Source organism: Cryptomeria japonica, chromosome 8 (assembly GCF_030272615.1).
Source record: "Cryptomeria japonica chromosome 8, Sugi_1.0, whole genome shotgun sequence".
Lineage (NCBI taxonomy): Eukaryota > Viridiplantae > Streptophyta > Pinopsida > Cupressales > Cupressaceae > Cryptomeria > Cryptomeria japonica.
The window spans coordinates 414,336,034-414,351,525 of NC_081412.1; the positions used below are offsets into that span (position 1 = coordinate 414,336,034).

The window sequence follows — 15,492 nt, forward strand, 5'->3', positions numbered from 1 at the left end:
TTGTCTAGCCGCACTTTCAAACCTTGCTCAAAATGAACGTTTTTACTCAACTTAGTTGCAAATTTTTTTGATATGTAAAAGTAGATTAGAATGAAAGGAGGCTTCTTTCTATTCATTTAGGGCTAAGGGAGGGCCCAGAGAAAAAAAAATGAAATAATAGTTTTTTGGGTTTGGACTTTTAAAAGAATACGAGTGTTTAGCTGTGGGGATGGCCAGGATACATCTTTGATGTTTCTAGCTGTGTTGGGCACATTTGACCATCCTTGGGAAGTCACAGCCTTTTGGGGATGTTTCTAGGATGTGGTTAGGGTTTAAAATATCAGAATTCGTGGATGGCTGGGGGATGTTTCCTAGGCGTCAGTATCCTTTGAATGTCCCCAGTATGAGAGCTACTTGAAAAATTCTAGTGTTGCTTCTTGAGGGAACATGGTAAACAATTTAATACATTCCTTATTTAAACAATACTTAATACATCTGACTGTAGACAAAAGCTTCTATTCATGTTTCCTAGAATATTTTTGCCAAACATTTTTCTGTGGAAATCATTGTTCTGAAACTACAATATCTCTAAATTTGAATTGAAATATGAATATGTTGTGGCTGTGGAATTTATTTCTTTCATATCTTTACTTAGTGCAGGCATGGGTATACACTCTTGAACCCTAGATTTTAAGGCATATTTTTTATTTGTTATTTGTACTTGCTTTGTACCTACTGAATGCTGTGGATAATGATGTGCAGGTGATTATCCGTTCTTTGTAGAATTGCATTGTTCTTTACTTGTGATTATTATCCTGATACTTTATTTTTGTGGTTATAGATATTATTGGAGGAATTAAGATTGACAGAGCAGATAATTGACTTGGTCTTCTTTATGCTTGTAGTTCTTGCACACTTTGATCAGGTATGTAACTTTCAAGACGAGTGGTTTATTTTGTTTGTTCATTTTCTGGTCTTATTTATTTGTCCTCATTATCACATTTTTTACCCTGCAGGAATGTTGCTTTGAGAATTTCATGGCACTTTACCATGCAACATTGGTTGCTTGTAGCCTTCATCTTTTGACAGCATTTGTTTCTCCTGAATGGCAAGATGTTGTACAAGTTTTGCTAGCACATCCAAAGGTCTTTTTCTTGTTCTATTATTAGTAATAATTTTCTGTATCCAATTTTGTTAACCATGAAACAGAAGCATTAATATCTGTGTTTCTCCAAGTTCTGGGAACACCAATTTTTTTTGATTTATGGGGATGGCAGAGGGACAGCTATTAAACTAATATATAAAATTTATATTTAAAGTATAATAACGTTTACTGCTTACATAATCCATTTGATAGATTAATAGTCAGAGTCTATAGACATAAATATGAAACATTAATAATATTGAAAGATACCAAAAATATAAATGTTGCATTGTGCGTAGTACTTAGATGCATTGAGCAACTTGCTCATAAATCAGAGTCATCATCTAATTAATATTGCAAAATTGCTTTTGTTCTTTTTCTTGTCTTTTCCTCTTTTCTTTTCTGAATAGCAAAAAGCAATAGGCATGGATTTATAATATTTTTTTTTGGATTTGAGGGTCTTGTTGGTCCCCCTCTTGGTTTTATTTGCAGAGTTGCCGGAAATGGCACCGTCTCTTTGCTGGTATGCATACCTCCGTATCAGTAATGGGTACGGATACGGTACAAAAATAATATGGGCCAGAAACCGTACCAACCGATGTCAAGAAATTCGGAAATATTTGCCTTGCTGGGTTTTAGGGATCTGATTCTTCGTCTTTCTCTAATACTTGCAAAGATAGGGAGTGTGTGGGGGAAAGGCAGAGTAAATCGGACACATGGCAAAAGTGTCCCAAGACGGGTAGTAAACCTTGAGGGAGCCGCATGAATTTAGGAAGGGGACATCACATCCTTTCTCCTACTCTTGAATATATTCTAATAGTTTAGATGTTGGTACAACTACATCCTTCTTATGTGTAGTGGGAGCTTTTTGTTGAGTTGCCAAAAATGAATCCATTGCAACTTAAGGAATAGGTGGGAAAAATGACCCACGTTTTTCCACTTGATGGTAAAATGACCAAGCTGAAGTGAAATTTGTGTGTCTTGATGAGGTTTGATTTTCCACTTGAGGGGAAAATGATTAAATGAAGCAAAAATAACATTAACAATGTGTCCTGATGGAGGTCGATTCTCCACTTGGGATAAAAATGCAAGGATTTGATTAAGTTTGTGTCCTGATGGACATCAATTTTCCACCATGAGGTATTTGACTAAGTTTTGTGAAAATTTTTCAAAGGATAATCAGTCCCGATGAAAGGTGAATTTCCACTTGGAGGAAATTTGCAAAGTTTAAAAACTCGGACTCGCCACGGACTCGGCAAACCAAAAATTTGGACTTGGACTCGGATTCGTGAAAGACTCGCGAACGACTCGGCAAAAAAAAAACTGTAGTTTTACAAAAAAACATAAAGAAATTAATGCATTTAGAGAACATAAGAGCTATAATTGAAACATTACACATGTTATATGATCTACAAATGCGCAATATTTGAAATTTGAAATACTAAATCTAAATACCCAGATTTCTTCAATGCTAATTATGTTGTTAGATGGAGCCTAATCAGATTCGGAGGTTAAATTTTCACTAGTTCCATCAACGCAATTTCCCCCTATATTTTTTGATGGGGGTTTGGGGGCAGCGCCCCCATGTTGGGGTCAAGGGGCATTGCCCCTTGCAGGGTCGAGGGGTAGCGCCCCGTGAGGCTAAAAATACTTTTATTATTTTATATAGGCGTCGGGTGTTATTTTTCTATTGGCATAAAAACCCTTCATGAGATATTTCACTCCCTCAATTACGCCAAATGAAGGCAAAAAAAAACAAAAAAACTCACTTTTGAAACTTGCATGACGTTTTTTTTGGGTCGCATGAGTCCATCTGAAAGACTCGCGAGTCTGTGCAAAAGACTCGCGAGAGTCCTTGCAAAAGACTCGCGAGTCCTTGGCGAGTCGACTTGTGGCTCCCATGGACTTGCGAGTCTGTGGCGAGTCCACGAGTTTTAAAACTATGGAAATTTGTAAAGGAAAGTGAATTAATGATGAATTTTAATGTCCTAATGGCCCACGATTTTTCACTAAGGGGCTGGAAATCAATATTACTTTAATGAATTTAGGGACAAATGAGTCCCAATGGGGATTGATTCTCCACCATTTCGTTTGGTGGACAAGCAAGGGTGAATAAAGTTAAATTTACATGTCCCTATGAAGTGCGATTTTCCACTTGGGGGGTCAATGTGTATTTTTTTTAATCCCACATGTATTGTGTGGTGAAAGTTAAAGGTGAAAAGTTGAATAAGAACCTGAGGCAAGCGACTATTATAATAACATTAAGTGACTGATTCAGTGCCTGGAGGGCTGGAAGAAGGAAGATTGAGGTTTGCCATTGCTGGGAGGGTGTGATTTTATGCCTAATGCATCAAGTGCGCCACCATTGGAGAAGTTTGTGATAGCAAAGAAGTTGCCATTGCTGGTCAAAGACACCATTATCAGACCTGAGACGTTTTTACCAGCCACCTTTCCAAGCACAAAACGTTGCTTCCAGCCATGGATTCAAGCAAAAACGTGATGATTTCCAGCTAATTGAGGGCAGATTGCTTCAACTATTAGGGTTGTGCCATGAATGTGATCATTTCCAGGCCATTGAAGTGCAATTTGCAGAGGTGTTCTTAGACATTTACATTCAGAAATCAGACCTGGAACAGCATATTGGATTGCAAAATCAATCATTTTTTGAGTCTTTGAAGGGTGTATTCAGACTTAGACATCAAAATCAGACTAAACCTAAATCTGAAAATCAGGTTTATTGAGGAAGAATTTTCCAGATTTTGATTGAGATCCTCACATTTTTCAGAATGTGTTACATAATGTAGAATTTCTGATTTTAATGAGCTTACAAGTCTGAAAATTATTCAAAATCAGAACTGAGAACAATTCTGGAAATTAAATTATTAAGATTATTTTGAAAGTTATTGACTTCTAGCTTCGTACAGGTAACCATGTCAAAGGTGGGGATAGCTGCAAGGAAGACTTAGTTGAAGAATGTGCTTGAAGGATACTATCCCGAGTTGCAGATATCTTCCAAGTGGAAGAAAGTTGGAGATAGTAACATGGAATACCTAGATAAGAAGAGGATGTATCGAACAAAGAATCAGCTACCCTCCCCCTTGGTGGTCAACATCATGAAGAGTGGAATCTACCACACAGATGGCTTCCTACCATTTATACAATGCAATGAGTTTATGGTTGAGTGTGCAAGGCACCATGATCCACAAACTGGAACAATCAAAACACCTAAGGGATTGGTGCTTGCATACCTAGCTGAGGAGTCAATAAGAGACGTATTTGGAATTCTTAAATACTAGGACATGCAAACAAGAACCAAGGAGGATGCTCAGGCTATGTTCGAAAAACGGTTCGAGGCATGTATGACACTCGTCAATAATGAGTGGATCCTTGAGGCAAGGCGTCACCACTCCAAGTTACCTAAGCGATTCCTATGCTCAGATTTCAAAGAGGAGTATAGCGACCTAATATTTTTACTCAACAAGATTATGAGAGCACCTCAAGGAGCTTTATTTGAAACATGGATGTTCTATTTCATTCAGGAGATATCGGATGGAACAGTAATGATCAACTAGGCGAAGATTATAAGCGACGACCTAGACATCCAATTTAGGAGTCTTTCTACAACCTTCCTAGGTATCCGACTGACAAGATGGTGTTACTTGAGGTAGTTGTCAGAGTTTGATTGCATCCATAAAGGGAAGCATAGGCAAGGCATTACTTTTCCTATCACGCTTGGGAAGATGGAGATATGCCCCAACGCAGCAGCATCAAAAAAAGTTAATGAAGAGCTAGAGTTCTTTTATCATGGAATTTATAAAGCCAGGAATCAATTTGATCCATTTTAGAGAATCTCAATAGCTAAAGGAGAAAAGTTTACACAAAAGATTGACATCGAGGACTATTGGGCTAATCTCACAGATGAGCTCGGAGTTAGGAGGAAAATGTGGTCTCGAATGTCAGTGGACTTCATGAGGAAATGTAACTTCTTCTCGATTCTTGATCAAGTGAAAGATGATGGGAATCATATTCATCCGTAGTATGCGAAGGAGAAGGACAAGCCAGTTCCATCACCTAATTGGTCACAACCTGAGATGGTAGATTTGAATATTTTAATGAGAGAAGTAAATGGTTGCTATAGGGAATGGGTGGACAAGCAAACAAATGAGCTAAGGAGGCAAAATACCACCTTTACCTATGGGAGAATGAAGAGTGAGGAGTCCTCTCTCAATGATGATGAAAGAATGATAAGCAATGTAAGGGCAAACAATGATGAGGAGAGTCAAGATCCTAAAAGAAGGAAAGGTATGCCTGGAGGAACACAAGTGAAGAGTAAGGAGATTGTTAGTTAGGAATCTAGACACAAGAGCATAAGTCTAGCACTCCTCAATCTACCATGAGCTCTTCATCCGTGAAGGAGAATGATATGACAGAGGATAATAATGAATCCGAGCAAGGTTTTGATACAGAGATCCTATCGGAGAATGATCAAGATGAACATGCAAAAGCACAATCAGCACCATATGAAGATGAAGAATAGCAACCAGGATCTCCTACCATTTAGCTTGAGGTCCATTTGGATGATGATGTGGTAAATTTAAGTAAGAAAAGAGCATAGGAGGAGGTTATTTCAGCCTTGAGAGGACTTGATAAGGATCATCAACTCAAAGGTGGGTAGAATTTTCTACAGTTCTTGATTGGTTGATGAGCTGCATGGAGAAAAAGAAAGTAATAGAGGCGCAACCAGTTGAAGATATTGATGATTTCTTAGCCCGGATTGGTAAGGCTAAAGAAAAGAAGAAGGTGAAGAAGTTCTCTAAGATTACTAGAGATGATTCAGGTGCACGCATTGTGTAGGTGGCTGTCCCAACTGTTGATAAGTCTAGAGATGTGATCACTCCCATGGATTATCAGGTTACTACAATTGACCTTGGACCTACTATAAAGCAGCAAGAGTTTCAAGAGCTGAATGATACTGCCAAGGCAATTGAATAAAGTTGAAGAGAAGAAAGAAATGCTAGAGATGGAAAACAAGTGACTCAAGCAGTACATTGAAGGGCTGAATTCCCTAAGGCACGAGGATCCTACATTTGTTTCGCCTATTGCTATTGCTCATGGATCACCCAATTACCATGAGGCCATTGTGAATACATACCAAGAGGTTGGAAGATGGATAGAAGATATTTCAAAGCAAGCAGATGACTTCCTAATCCATTTTGTCCAAGCCTATGATAGAACAATGTTGCTGATAAGCAGGATACAATTCTTGGAAGGAGTATGGGAAGAGTTCTAGCTAGTGAAAGACAAGACTATTCCTTGCTTCAAGGTGTTGAAGCAGATTCGTACATCTATATTGATCCAAGAGGGAGTTATTCATGAGGGAAATGTATATGATTTCCATGGATGGTATTGTTCTTTGGCCATGAAGAAGTCAATATTTGATCATGGAAAGGATGAGTGTGTGGAGATGGAAGGATTGATCCAAAAGATACAATCAAAGATCCTCACATCAATTCAAGAGCTATTGGGACAAGATGTCCACACTTACAACACTTTGAATGTGGAGGGATTGAAAGAAAAGATGTAGTTTGTTTACTTCAAAGAGTTGGAGTCTATCAGGAAGAATCGGCTAAACGATTTAGTTTCCCTCATGATCCACTTCAACAACTTGCAGAGTTTCACACTGGATTGGGAAAACATTTTCTATACTTGCTCAGATGCCTTGCATGTGATCGAATTGCAACTTGATGGATTGCCAAGTGTCATGATGGAGGAGCTCAATTCAGTTGTCTAGATTTGTTGAATATGCAACTAGAGAGAAGAATGGAGGAAGGAATCTTCTAAAAGACATCTTGCTTGATGACTAGGCATCATCCCATTGGACCTCATTTCTCAAGTTTTGTGATTCCACTTTTTGATGTAAACCCTAATTAGGGCAATGTTGAGATGATCTTGGTCCTTGATTCTAAATGAATCTTGGCCCTTCATTTCATTTTGAGACTCTATATAAATCCCTCCTCTCATTTGTAAGAGAGAGAATTCTGAGATTTGTTGCTAATATGCTGCCAAATTGAATTTAATCAATTTAACATGGTGATTTTATGAGATCTTGAAGCATTGTGTGGTTCTGTTACCTCCAAATTTAGTTTAGAGTTTGTTTCAAGTATTGTAGTTGAATGAATCTTCATGAAATTCGTTTTATTCATACCACTAGCTATTTGCTGATTGTCAATTTGCCTCGTGTGGTCAACTGGAATCTAAATTGAGCCTAACTTCAATTTTTACTTGCACATTGATATTGATCGAATGGATGGTGTTAGTGTTGTGAGTATGAATTTGAATATCAATTGATTGCCTTAAAAGATTGCACTAAGCTTGTGTGGAGTTGTTCTTTGTATGACAAAACTAAGCCTAGTTGGATTTTATTGAGTCATTCACTATCTCTTGCATTCTACGTTTAAGATATGATTAGAATAGAACTTCTAAACCCTTTCCTTTAGTATTTTATTTAAAATACTTGTTAAAAGTAGATCAAGTGCTCATCTTGCAAAATCAGAAGTCATTTGAAAACGTGGCAAACCTACCTCTATTTGTGAAAGTCTTTAGAACAATTGCTTTTAGATCAAGAGCTCATCTTGCAAAGTCATAAGTCATTTGAAAACGTGGCAAACCTACCTCTATTTGTGAAAGTCTTTAGAACAATTGTGTAAGTCCACATTCGCCATTGAGTTACCCGCACTCAAGTCATTTGAAAACGTGGCAAACCTACCTCTATTCATGAAAGTCTTTACAACGATTGCGTAAGTCCACATTTTGCAAGATGAGCGCTCATCTTGCAAATTCTTTGTTAGAAATAGATCAATCACTCATCTTGCAAAATCATAAGTCATTTGAATACGAGGCAAACCTACCTTCATGTATTCTAGATCAAGCACCCATCTTGCAAAATAATAAGTCATTTGAAAACGTGGCGAACCTACCTCTATTCATGAAAGTCTTTAGAACAATCGCGTAAGTCCACATTCACCATTGAGTTACCCACATGTCAAGAACTGACATTAGGAACCTTGGAGTCTTCTTAGTTGATCATATATTTAGCATTTGAGGTGATTTTGATCAATAGAGGATAAAATACTTTGGTATTTCATTCTGTGTGAGAGGTGTCTAAAAAATACATCAATAGGGGGTTGCCCCCCAACTTCTTTTTGGGAACTTTTTCGAGTTGCTTTCTTGGTATGGTATTGTAAAACTGCCTTTTTTATGTGCCTATTAATACTCACTTATGCATGAGGGGTTGGAGTGTGAGTTTGATAGAGATTTCATAGGTACACAAGGGCTGCTAGGATGCAATGAGATTGAAGGGTGAAAGTGTGTTGTACATATACTCTTCTGTTGAAGATTAGCAGATACTTGTGCCTATCTTCGATGGTGTAAATTTTTTCTTTCAGGTTTTTGTGCATGTACATATGGTGTCATGCTTTGGTTTGTTGATTCCTATTTGGTTTTCTTATAATCTCTTAATGGGTAATCCAAGCTTGAACAAAAGTCAGATTTGCATACTCTTTGAAGAGCTAACATTTGTAGTTGTTTACCTTGTTTTAATAATTATTAGCATGGTAGAAAGGGGCTGCAAATATTTAGTTTGCTCGGAGATAGCGAGACCGATGGGACTTTGCCATTTGAGGTGCATGAGCAGTAGAGTGTCTCCCCTTATAGCTGGGTCAATTCCAGTTCCACCCAACAACTTCCTTTTTGATTTGGACCTTGTGGTTGACATTCCACTTCTCTATTGGTGGAGAATAAACTAGCAAGAAATTCATTGGTGAAGCTCTAGGTTACATTGTTTGGTCTGCAAAGGACTGACATACTAGTTCCAAATAAGTTTTAGGGATGGGATGAAACATCTCTCTTGCTCATTGCAATCATTTAATAGCTCCCAATTGGGCTATTTCAATCCCTCTGCTGGCCTCCTGGGGACTATTCCTCTATTTTTGAATTTTGCTGTTGGAATCTTCCTTAAGCCATCTCCGATAGTTGGGGATGACCCTCAAATGTCCTGGGGATGCTAGGATGTCCCCAAGGGATTGCAAATTTACAAAATACAAGAACAAACTTAAATCAGAAGAAAAAGACCGAAAGACAAATGCTATATTCTAATTTTCTGATTTGCATTGTGTTGTGAGGTATTCACACATCGCCCCATTGCAAATGGGGACCCCCACTTTTTTCTTTCTTAGTTGTGTTAGAGTCTTTGCTATTAGTCTTTGCATTGAAGAGATAGAGGTTCTTAGGTAGCTAAAGGGTCATCATGTCAAGTTGGTCTCCTGAATGGAGTAAAGTAAGTCATCAAGGTGGCAAGAATGATTTATGGGTGAAATACTTGAGGATTGAACAAATTGAGCAAAGTCGGGTGAAACGACTAAGTCAAGAGTCTTTCCTAAGGATGCGTAACTTGCTCCCTCTCTGGAGAAAAACTTGCTTAAGTACCTTGACCCTGTACCTTGCTAAGGACACAGACTTCCGTACCTTCCAAAGGATCCATAGCGAAATTGCCATGTACCTTGCAAAGGTCCTAAAGCAAATGTCCTTGTCAAGGATCCAAAGCGAATTTTGAAGTGATGTCCTTGGAAAGGTCTTAGAGCGAACTTTGTCCAAAATCAAGTATGTACCTTGTCAAGCATACAGAGTGAATTTCCAAGTTATGTCCTTGGAGAGGTCCTAGATCGAACATTTTCACCTTGACCCTGCCCTTGCTAAGGTCCTTGAGCGAACTTGTTTCTTCCAAGGGTTTTAGAGCAAACTTGTTTCTTGTCCTTGCCAAGGTCCTCGAGCGAATTTTTGCCAAGTATGTACCTCACAGAGACCTTAGAGCGAATTTGAAGATGTGTACCTTAGAAGGACTTTAGGGCGAATTTTGTCCAATTGATGTACCTTGGATAAGTCTTAAAGAAAATCTTCTCCATAAACATGTGCGTACCCTCTGAAGGACACATAGCGAATTTTCATCTTCAAGCCCATACCTTGCCAAGGGACCAGAGCAAATTTTTTTAAGTCATGTGCCTTGCAAGGGATCAAGGGCGAATTTGTCCAAGTGAGGATTGAGAGTGAATTTTTAAAGTCTTGAAGAGATTTTGAGCAAATTTGTTGAAGTCGTGGTTTGAGATTGAACTTTTCCACTTAACCATGTACTTTGCCTAAAGCTTGGGGCAAAAATTTTCATCAAGAGATATGTACCTTACACAAGGCCTAGAGCGAATTTTGCTTCAAGTCATGTTCCTGGAAAGGACATGGAGTGAAATTCTCATTTAGACCCTGTCCTTGGAAAGGACATGGAGTGAAATTCTCATTTAGACCCTGTCCTTGGAAAGGATATGGCATGAGTCCTAGGCTAAAACCTCTTATTCTAAGAAGAGCAAATTTGACCTTGTCCTTCCAAGGGTCCTAGAGCGAATCATGTGTGTACCTTGCAAAGGACCCAAAGCGAAATTCATCAAAGGCAAACATTTTGGCTCCAAGATCAATTCCATTTGAAATTCAAATTGCTAAAAGGGAGAACTCTAATGTGTTAAGTCGGCCAGCATGAGGAAGATAATTTGTTGTTTTATTTTTGCTAGATTAAGTCGGCCTTACACTCCAAAGGACACCTCTTTTACCCTAAGCGTCTATAAAAGAAGGATCAAGATATTCATTTTAACCATCAATTAAAGCATTTTCTTCTTTTCAAGTGCGAATTTGAGAGCAGGCTGAGCGAACTTCTCCAGCAAGGAACTGAATTTTATCTATTCATGGGCGAAGTTCACCAAAATATAAGCGAATTACTCCAGCACAAAGGCGAACTTGGACATTAAAAGTGCAGATCTGGTAATCAAAGAAGATAAATTCGAGCATTAAAGACACAGATCTGCTGTTTTAGAAAGTCGAATTAACCTTAAAGCACCTGAATTAATCAAAGAGGAAGCGAATTGTACTCAGTTGGGAGACATATCAATCTGTAAATTTGATCATTAAGGCAGCCTAGATTTGCCCTAGGACACTAAGTTTTCCTTCCACGCAGTGAATTCATTGATTATTGTCAGTCCTTTGATCAGATTTAGAAAGAAATCATCAAAAAATCAAAGATTAGGTCAAGCTGTATATCATGTGTGTTTGATGTGCAATTGTTCATTTTGCAGGAGGTAAGGAAACAAATCAAATGGGCCAGGTTGAAGGAAGATCGGAACAAGGATCTCAAGGAGAGACTTTCAGCACCAAGGTCAAGATACAAGGAAGACCTTTTCAAGAAGCCTCATCAACATCAAGAACACCTCAAGTGCATGAAGAAGACTCAAAGTGCTACTAGGTTGAAAGACTTCAAATGTTCAACGGCTGCAAGCAGTAGTGCGGGATATCTTCAAGGTTTTCATTCTATCACATTGACATGGAGAGATCATAAGATGGCAAAGGGGAGATCATACAACCATCCTAAGGCAGATATACAAGCAAGGATTGAAGGAATGACTTGACCATGACGAATACTTCCTATCACCACTATGCAAGATCAAGAGGAAGCTTCATCAAACACAAAGGTATTTAGGAGGGAAGAATCTCAAGTATTCTCACCACACCTTGGAGGCATGAAGAGATCAAAGGAGTGTTAAGGAGAAGTCATACAATCACTCCAAGGTAAGCAAGCAAAGATAGAGGGAGGACTCAGCTACATCAATAACTCCCATCACCACTACTTTGAGCGAGCTAGATAATGTTGAGCATCAAGAGATATTTCTCAACATCTCTTCATGATGATGAATCAAATCAAGTTTACAAAGTGCGAGTTAAGTAGCATCTTAGTCATCATCCTAGTCACCATTCACCAATCAGGGAGGGCCTAACTCATTATGTCTAGATGCAATGTACCACGTTCATACACAAAGGCACAAACTCCGATGTACCTACCCTTGATATTTATTGGTCTGTGCTCATTGAATGTAATTTTCTCATTGGCTAAGGAGAATTTGTTGTAACAAACCCTAATTAGGGTTTCCATTGTAAAATCTTGGCCATTGATGGAGATTCAATCCTGGCCATTCATTGTAAATGAGCTCTCTATATAAAGCCCAAACTCTTCATTTGTAAAGGTTAATAGTGAGTAGTTAGCTAATTGTGAGTAGAATAGAATAATAGAAGAATAGCAATTAGAATAGAAGTTCGATTAGGAGAAGGCAAGGATTGTTGCCAAACCTTGTTGTAGAGAACAATTGATTTCATTGAAGTTATGATGAATTTGATTCGTTACTTCAACAACTCGCATGATCTCTACTTCTCGATTTACTTTCATGTTTATTAGATTAAGTGGAGGAATATGTTGAATGTATTTGTGTGGAACCCGTTTAATCCATACCACTAGCCTCTTGTTGATTGTAAGTGCGCCTTGTGTGGTCAACTGGAATGATATGAGCTTAACTTCGAATCATTCTACACTCATTGTTTATGCATTAACTTGAATGGTGATCAATGTTTGATGGTATTGATTCTAACATCTTTGGAATCCCCTTAGAAGATTGCATTGAGCTTGTGTCAAATTGTTCAAGTTGATGATGAGACCTTGCTCGGTAGGGTTCCATATAGTCATTCATCCATGTTCTTACATTCTTAGGATTAGAATAGACTCTCTCAACCCCTCACCTTTTGCCATTTTTTTTCTAACTCAAGTTAGTTTAGGACAAAAAGCATCACCAGATTGTAGCATCAGATGATCTGAGTTCCAACAAATCAAGCATTCAAGCATTCAAATGTAAGTCCCCTTGTGATACCAGCAATCACATCAACCAACAAAGCTTATCCACACGTAGTGACCCTACATTCATGAACCTTGGAGTCTTCTCAAGTGACCCTTAAGCTAATGTTCAGCATTTGAGAGATTTTGTTCAAGAGAGGATAAGATACCTATGGTATTTTATTCTGTGTTCGCATGTGCCTAAAAAACACATCAACACATTGTCATATGAGACTTAGAATCTTGTGGTTGTTATACTCGTTTTCATTATAATATGACAATAGGATGTTTGCAATTTCATATTTGCATTTTGTCAAACTCAAAATTGAATTTTCAGTTTCTTGATTCAGTGTTCATTGTCATGGAAGTTATTGATGTTTTTGAGCTCCATGTTAGTTAACTCATTACAATTTTTAAGGATAATCAATTATGCAAATGAAATGCTTTTTTTTTTCATTTTTATAACTTATATGATTTCTATTCTTTCCTCCTCACCTTCTTTCTTTCTTTAAAACCTACCTTTTAGAAGTTAGTTTCTGAAGCTTTAACCTCTAAAATTCCATTGTTAAAATAACTTTTCCATCTTAGATTATAAAGTTTAACTTTTCTGTTTTCTGTTTTTTGTTTTTCTTTTCATTTTTTTGGTCTGATATTGGCTATTTCAGTTCTCAAGGCAAGTAATATAGGAAACAGCAAAAAGTTCTGGTCACAAACCACAGTTAAAAGGTAGTACCATTCAGCTAACCACAATTCATAGGAAGGATGCTTTCAGTGCAACTTGTTGTACCTATTAGGTACACACAATAAGTATGCAATATCTACATATTGAATAAGAATATAATATCCGATAGATGAGTGTGAAGGTTAGGGGTGGTGAGATCTATATAAGTCAAGAGGCGTAAGATAGGCAATGTTCCTAGGATATAATAGGTTGCATCTATCAGAACAAACATTGGTAACTAATGGCATGCAATTAGTTACATAACATATTTACATGTATTTATTGCTACCTACTTAAGAATTCTAACCTGTAACATTTCATTAAGATCCTCCAACACAAGATTGGGACAATTACCTACATTAAGGAGTCTAAAAATAGTTGGCTGCCTTTCCGTAATTTTTTTTACCATATCTACAAGATTGGCAGTATGTTGGGTAACTTCAACAATATTTCTGATGCTCATTTTCACTTGGAACCTCTTCCAATATGTCATGGAGACATTTACATTCCTGATACATTAATGGACTTGACGACAAAAGACACCCCTTGTGGAAGCAATAATGAAATTGATTAGTGTCTGATTTCTTATATCTGAACAAACTATAGGACAATGTAGTTAGTGTTCAATGTTGATTATTATGTTTGATAATATTGGTTATCTGACAATGTATTAATTGTTCATATTAATTGTCATTCTTGGGTGGTTATAAGTGCCGATTGGTTGATGGTTGTGTTCCTCTTGGCAACCGTTGGGTCCTTTAAATATATTATGTATCGTCATGGAAGATAGTATGATTTTAGTCGGATCAACTCCGATCCTTGGCTGATCATCTTGAGTCTTCTTTTGTAATAATTTCATGTGCGAATAAAGATATATATTTTACTTCTGTCTCTGGTATGCATTGTCATCTTTATTATTACTTCATGTTTTTAATTTATCAAATATAGCCTTAGTTCTCCATACAGTTCTCTATGGATCAATAAATTCCTGTAAGCGCTACTTTTTCATTCAATATCTTTCCACTGTTTTTAATAAGAAAAGCTTAATGTGTTGATAAATATATGAGCTACAAAAACAGCTAGAAACTACAGGTAACCGGAACAATGAAGGGCATATAGACTAGAAAATTAGTAAAACAAAGCCACTAGATAAAAGATTTGCAAAACCATCAATGGAGGGACCTATGCATGATGAGTAAACTAAGAAAACATAATGCTCTGAAATAAATACTTATTCTCAGTGTGCAAATCTTAACTTTAGCACAGATCTTAAGTGATGGGGTGGTATCCAAGTCCAAGTCAGCTGATGGGGCTGTAAGAACTACTTTTCTTTTTTGTTTGTCCTTTAACCCATTTGCTGCTGGGAATGTAAGCATTTTCAGTTGTTGTTAATTGCCAATTTGAATGTACTTGTAAAGACTTTGGAGGGCAGTACTGAAATACCTGGTACATCAGAGGAGGGTTGGTTAATTCTATTGTCACTTTCTGTCTGACTCATAAAGTGGGAGGAGTGGGATCTCCAAACAAATTTTCCAACAACAGGTTAATGGTTGAGTTATATTTGACTTGGGTTATCCCCCATCGATCAAGATGCTTGTGCACCTTGGTAAGTTGGCCTGAAAAAGGGTTGTTTTTTGCTAATGAGTTACTGGCTTGAAAGCACTAACTGCCAAGATAGTCCTTTCCTATATACCAAGTGTCATCTTGGAAGGCATTATGTCATCCCATCCTATTAGTAATGGTGTGATTGGGATTGCTGAGGTGTGTGGGTGTGGTTACATAGACTTGGTTTTACATGTATGAGAGGATGGATTATGATGAAAAGCAAAATAGTGGATCTGCAATATGGATGAGGGCTTGGGAATGGGCAGGTGGGTGTCACACGTCATTCCAAGCAAA

At 37.6% G+C, this 15,492-nt stretch overlaps 1 protein-coding gene across 9 annotated transcripts in view; it reads left to right on the top strand.

Moving 5' to 3' along the window:
• Window positions 1-15,492, top strand: part of LOC131028555 (nodulin homeobox) — a 184,613-nt gene that overhangs the window by 118,625 nt on the left and 50,496 nt on the right. For all 9 annotated transcript variants that reach the window (XM_057958853.2, XM_057958855.2, XM_057958851.2 and 6 more), the window contains 2 exons: window positions 821-904; window positions 996-1,124. In XM_057958853.2, the coding sequence (XP_057814836.2) occupies window positions 821-904; window positions 996-1,124 (213 nt within the window). The remainder of the gene's footprint in view (window positions 1-820; window positions 905-995; window positions 1,125-15,492) is intronic.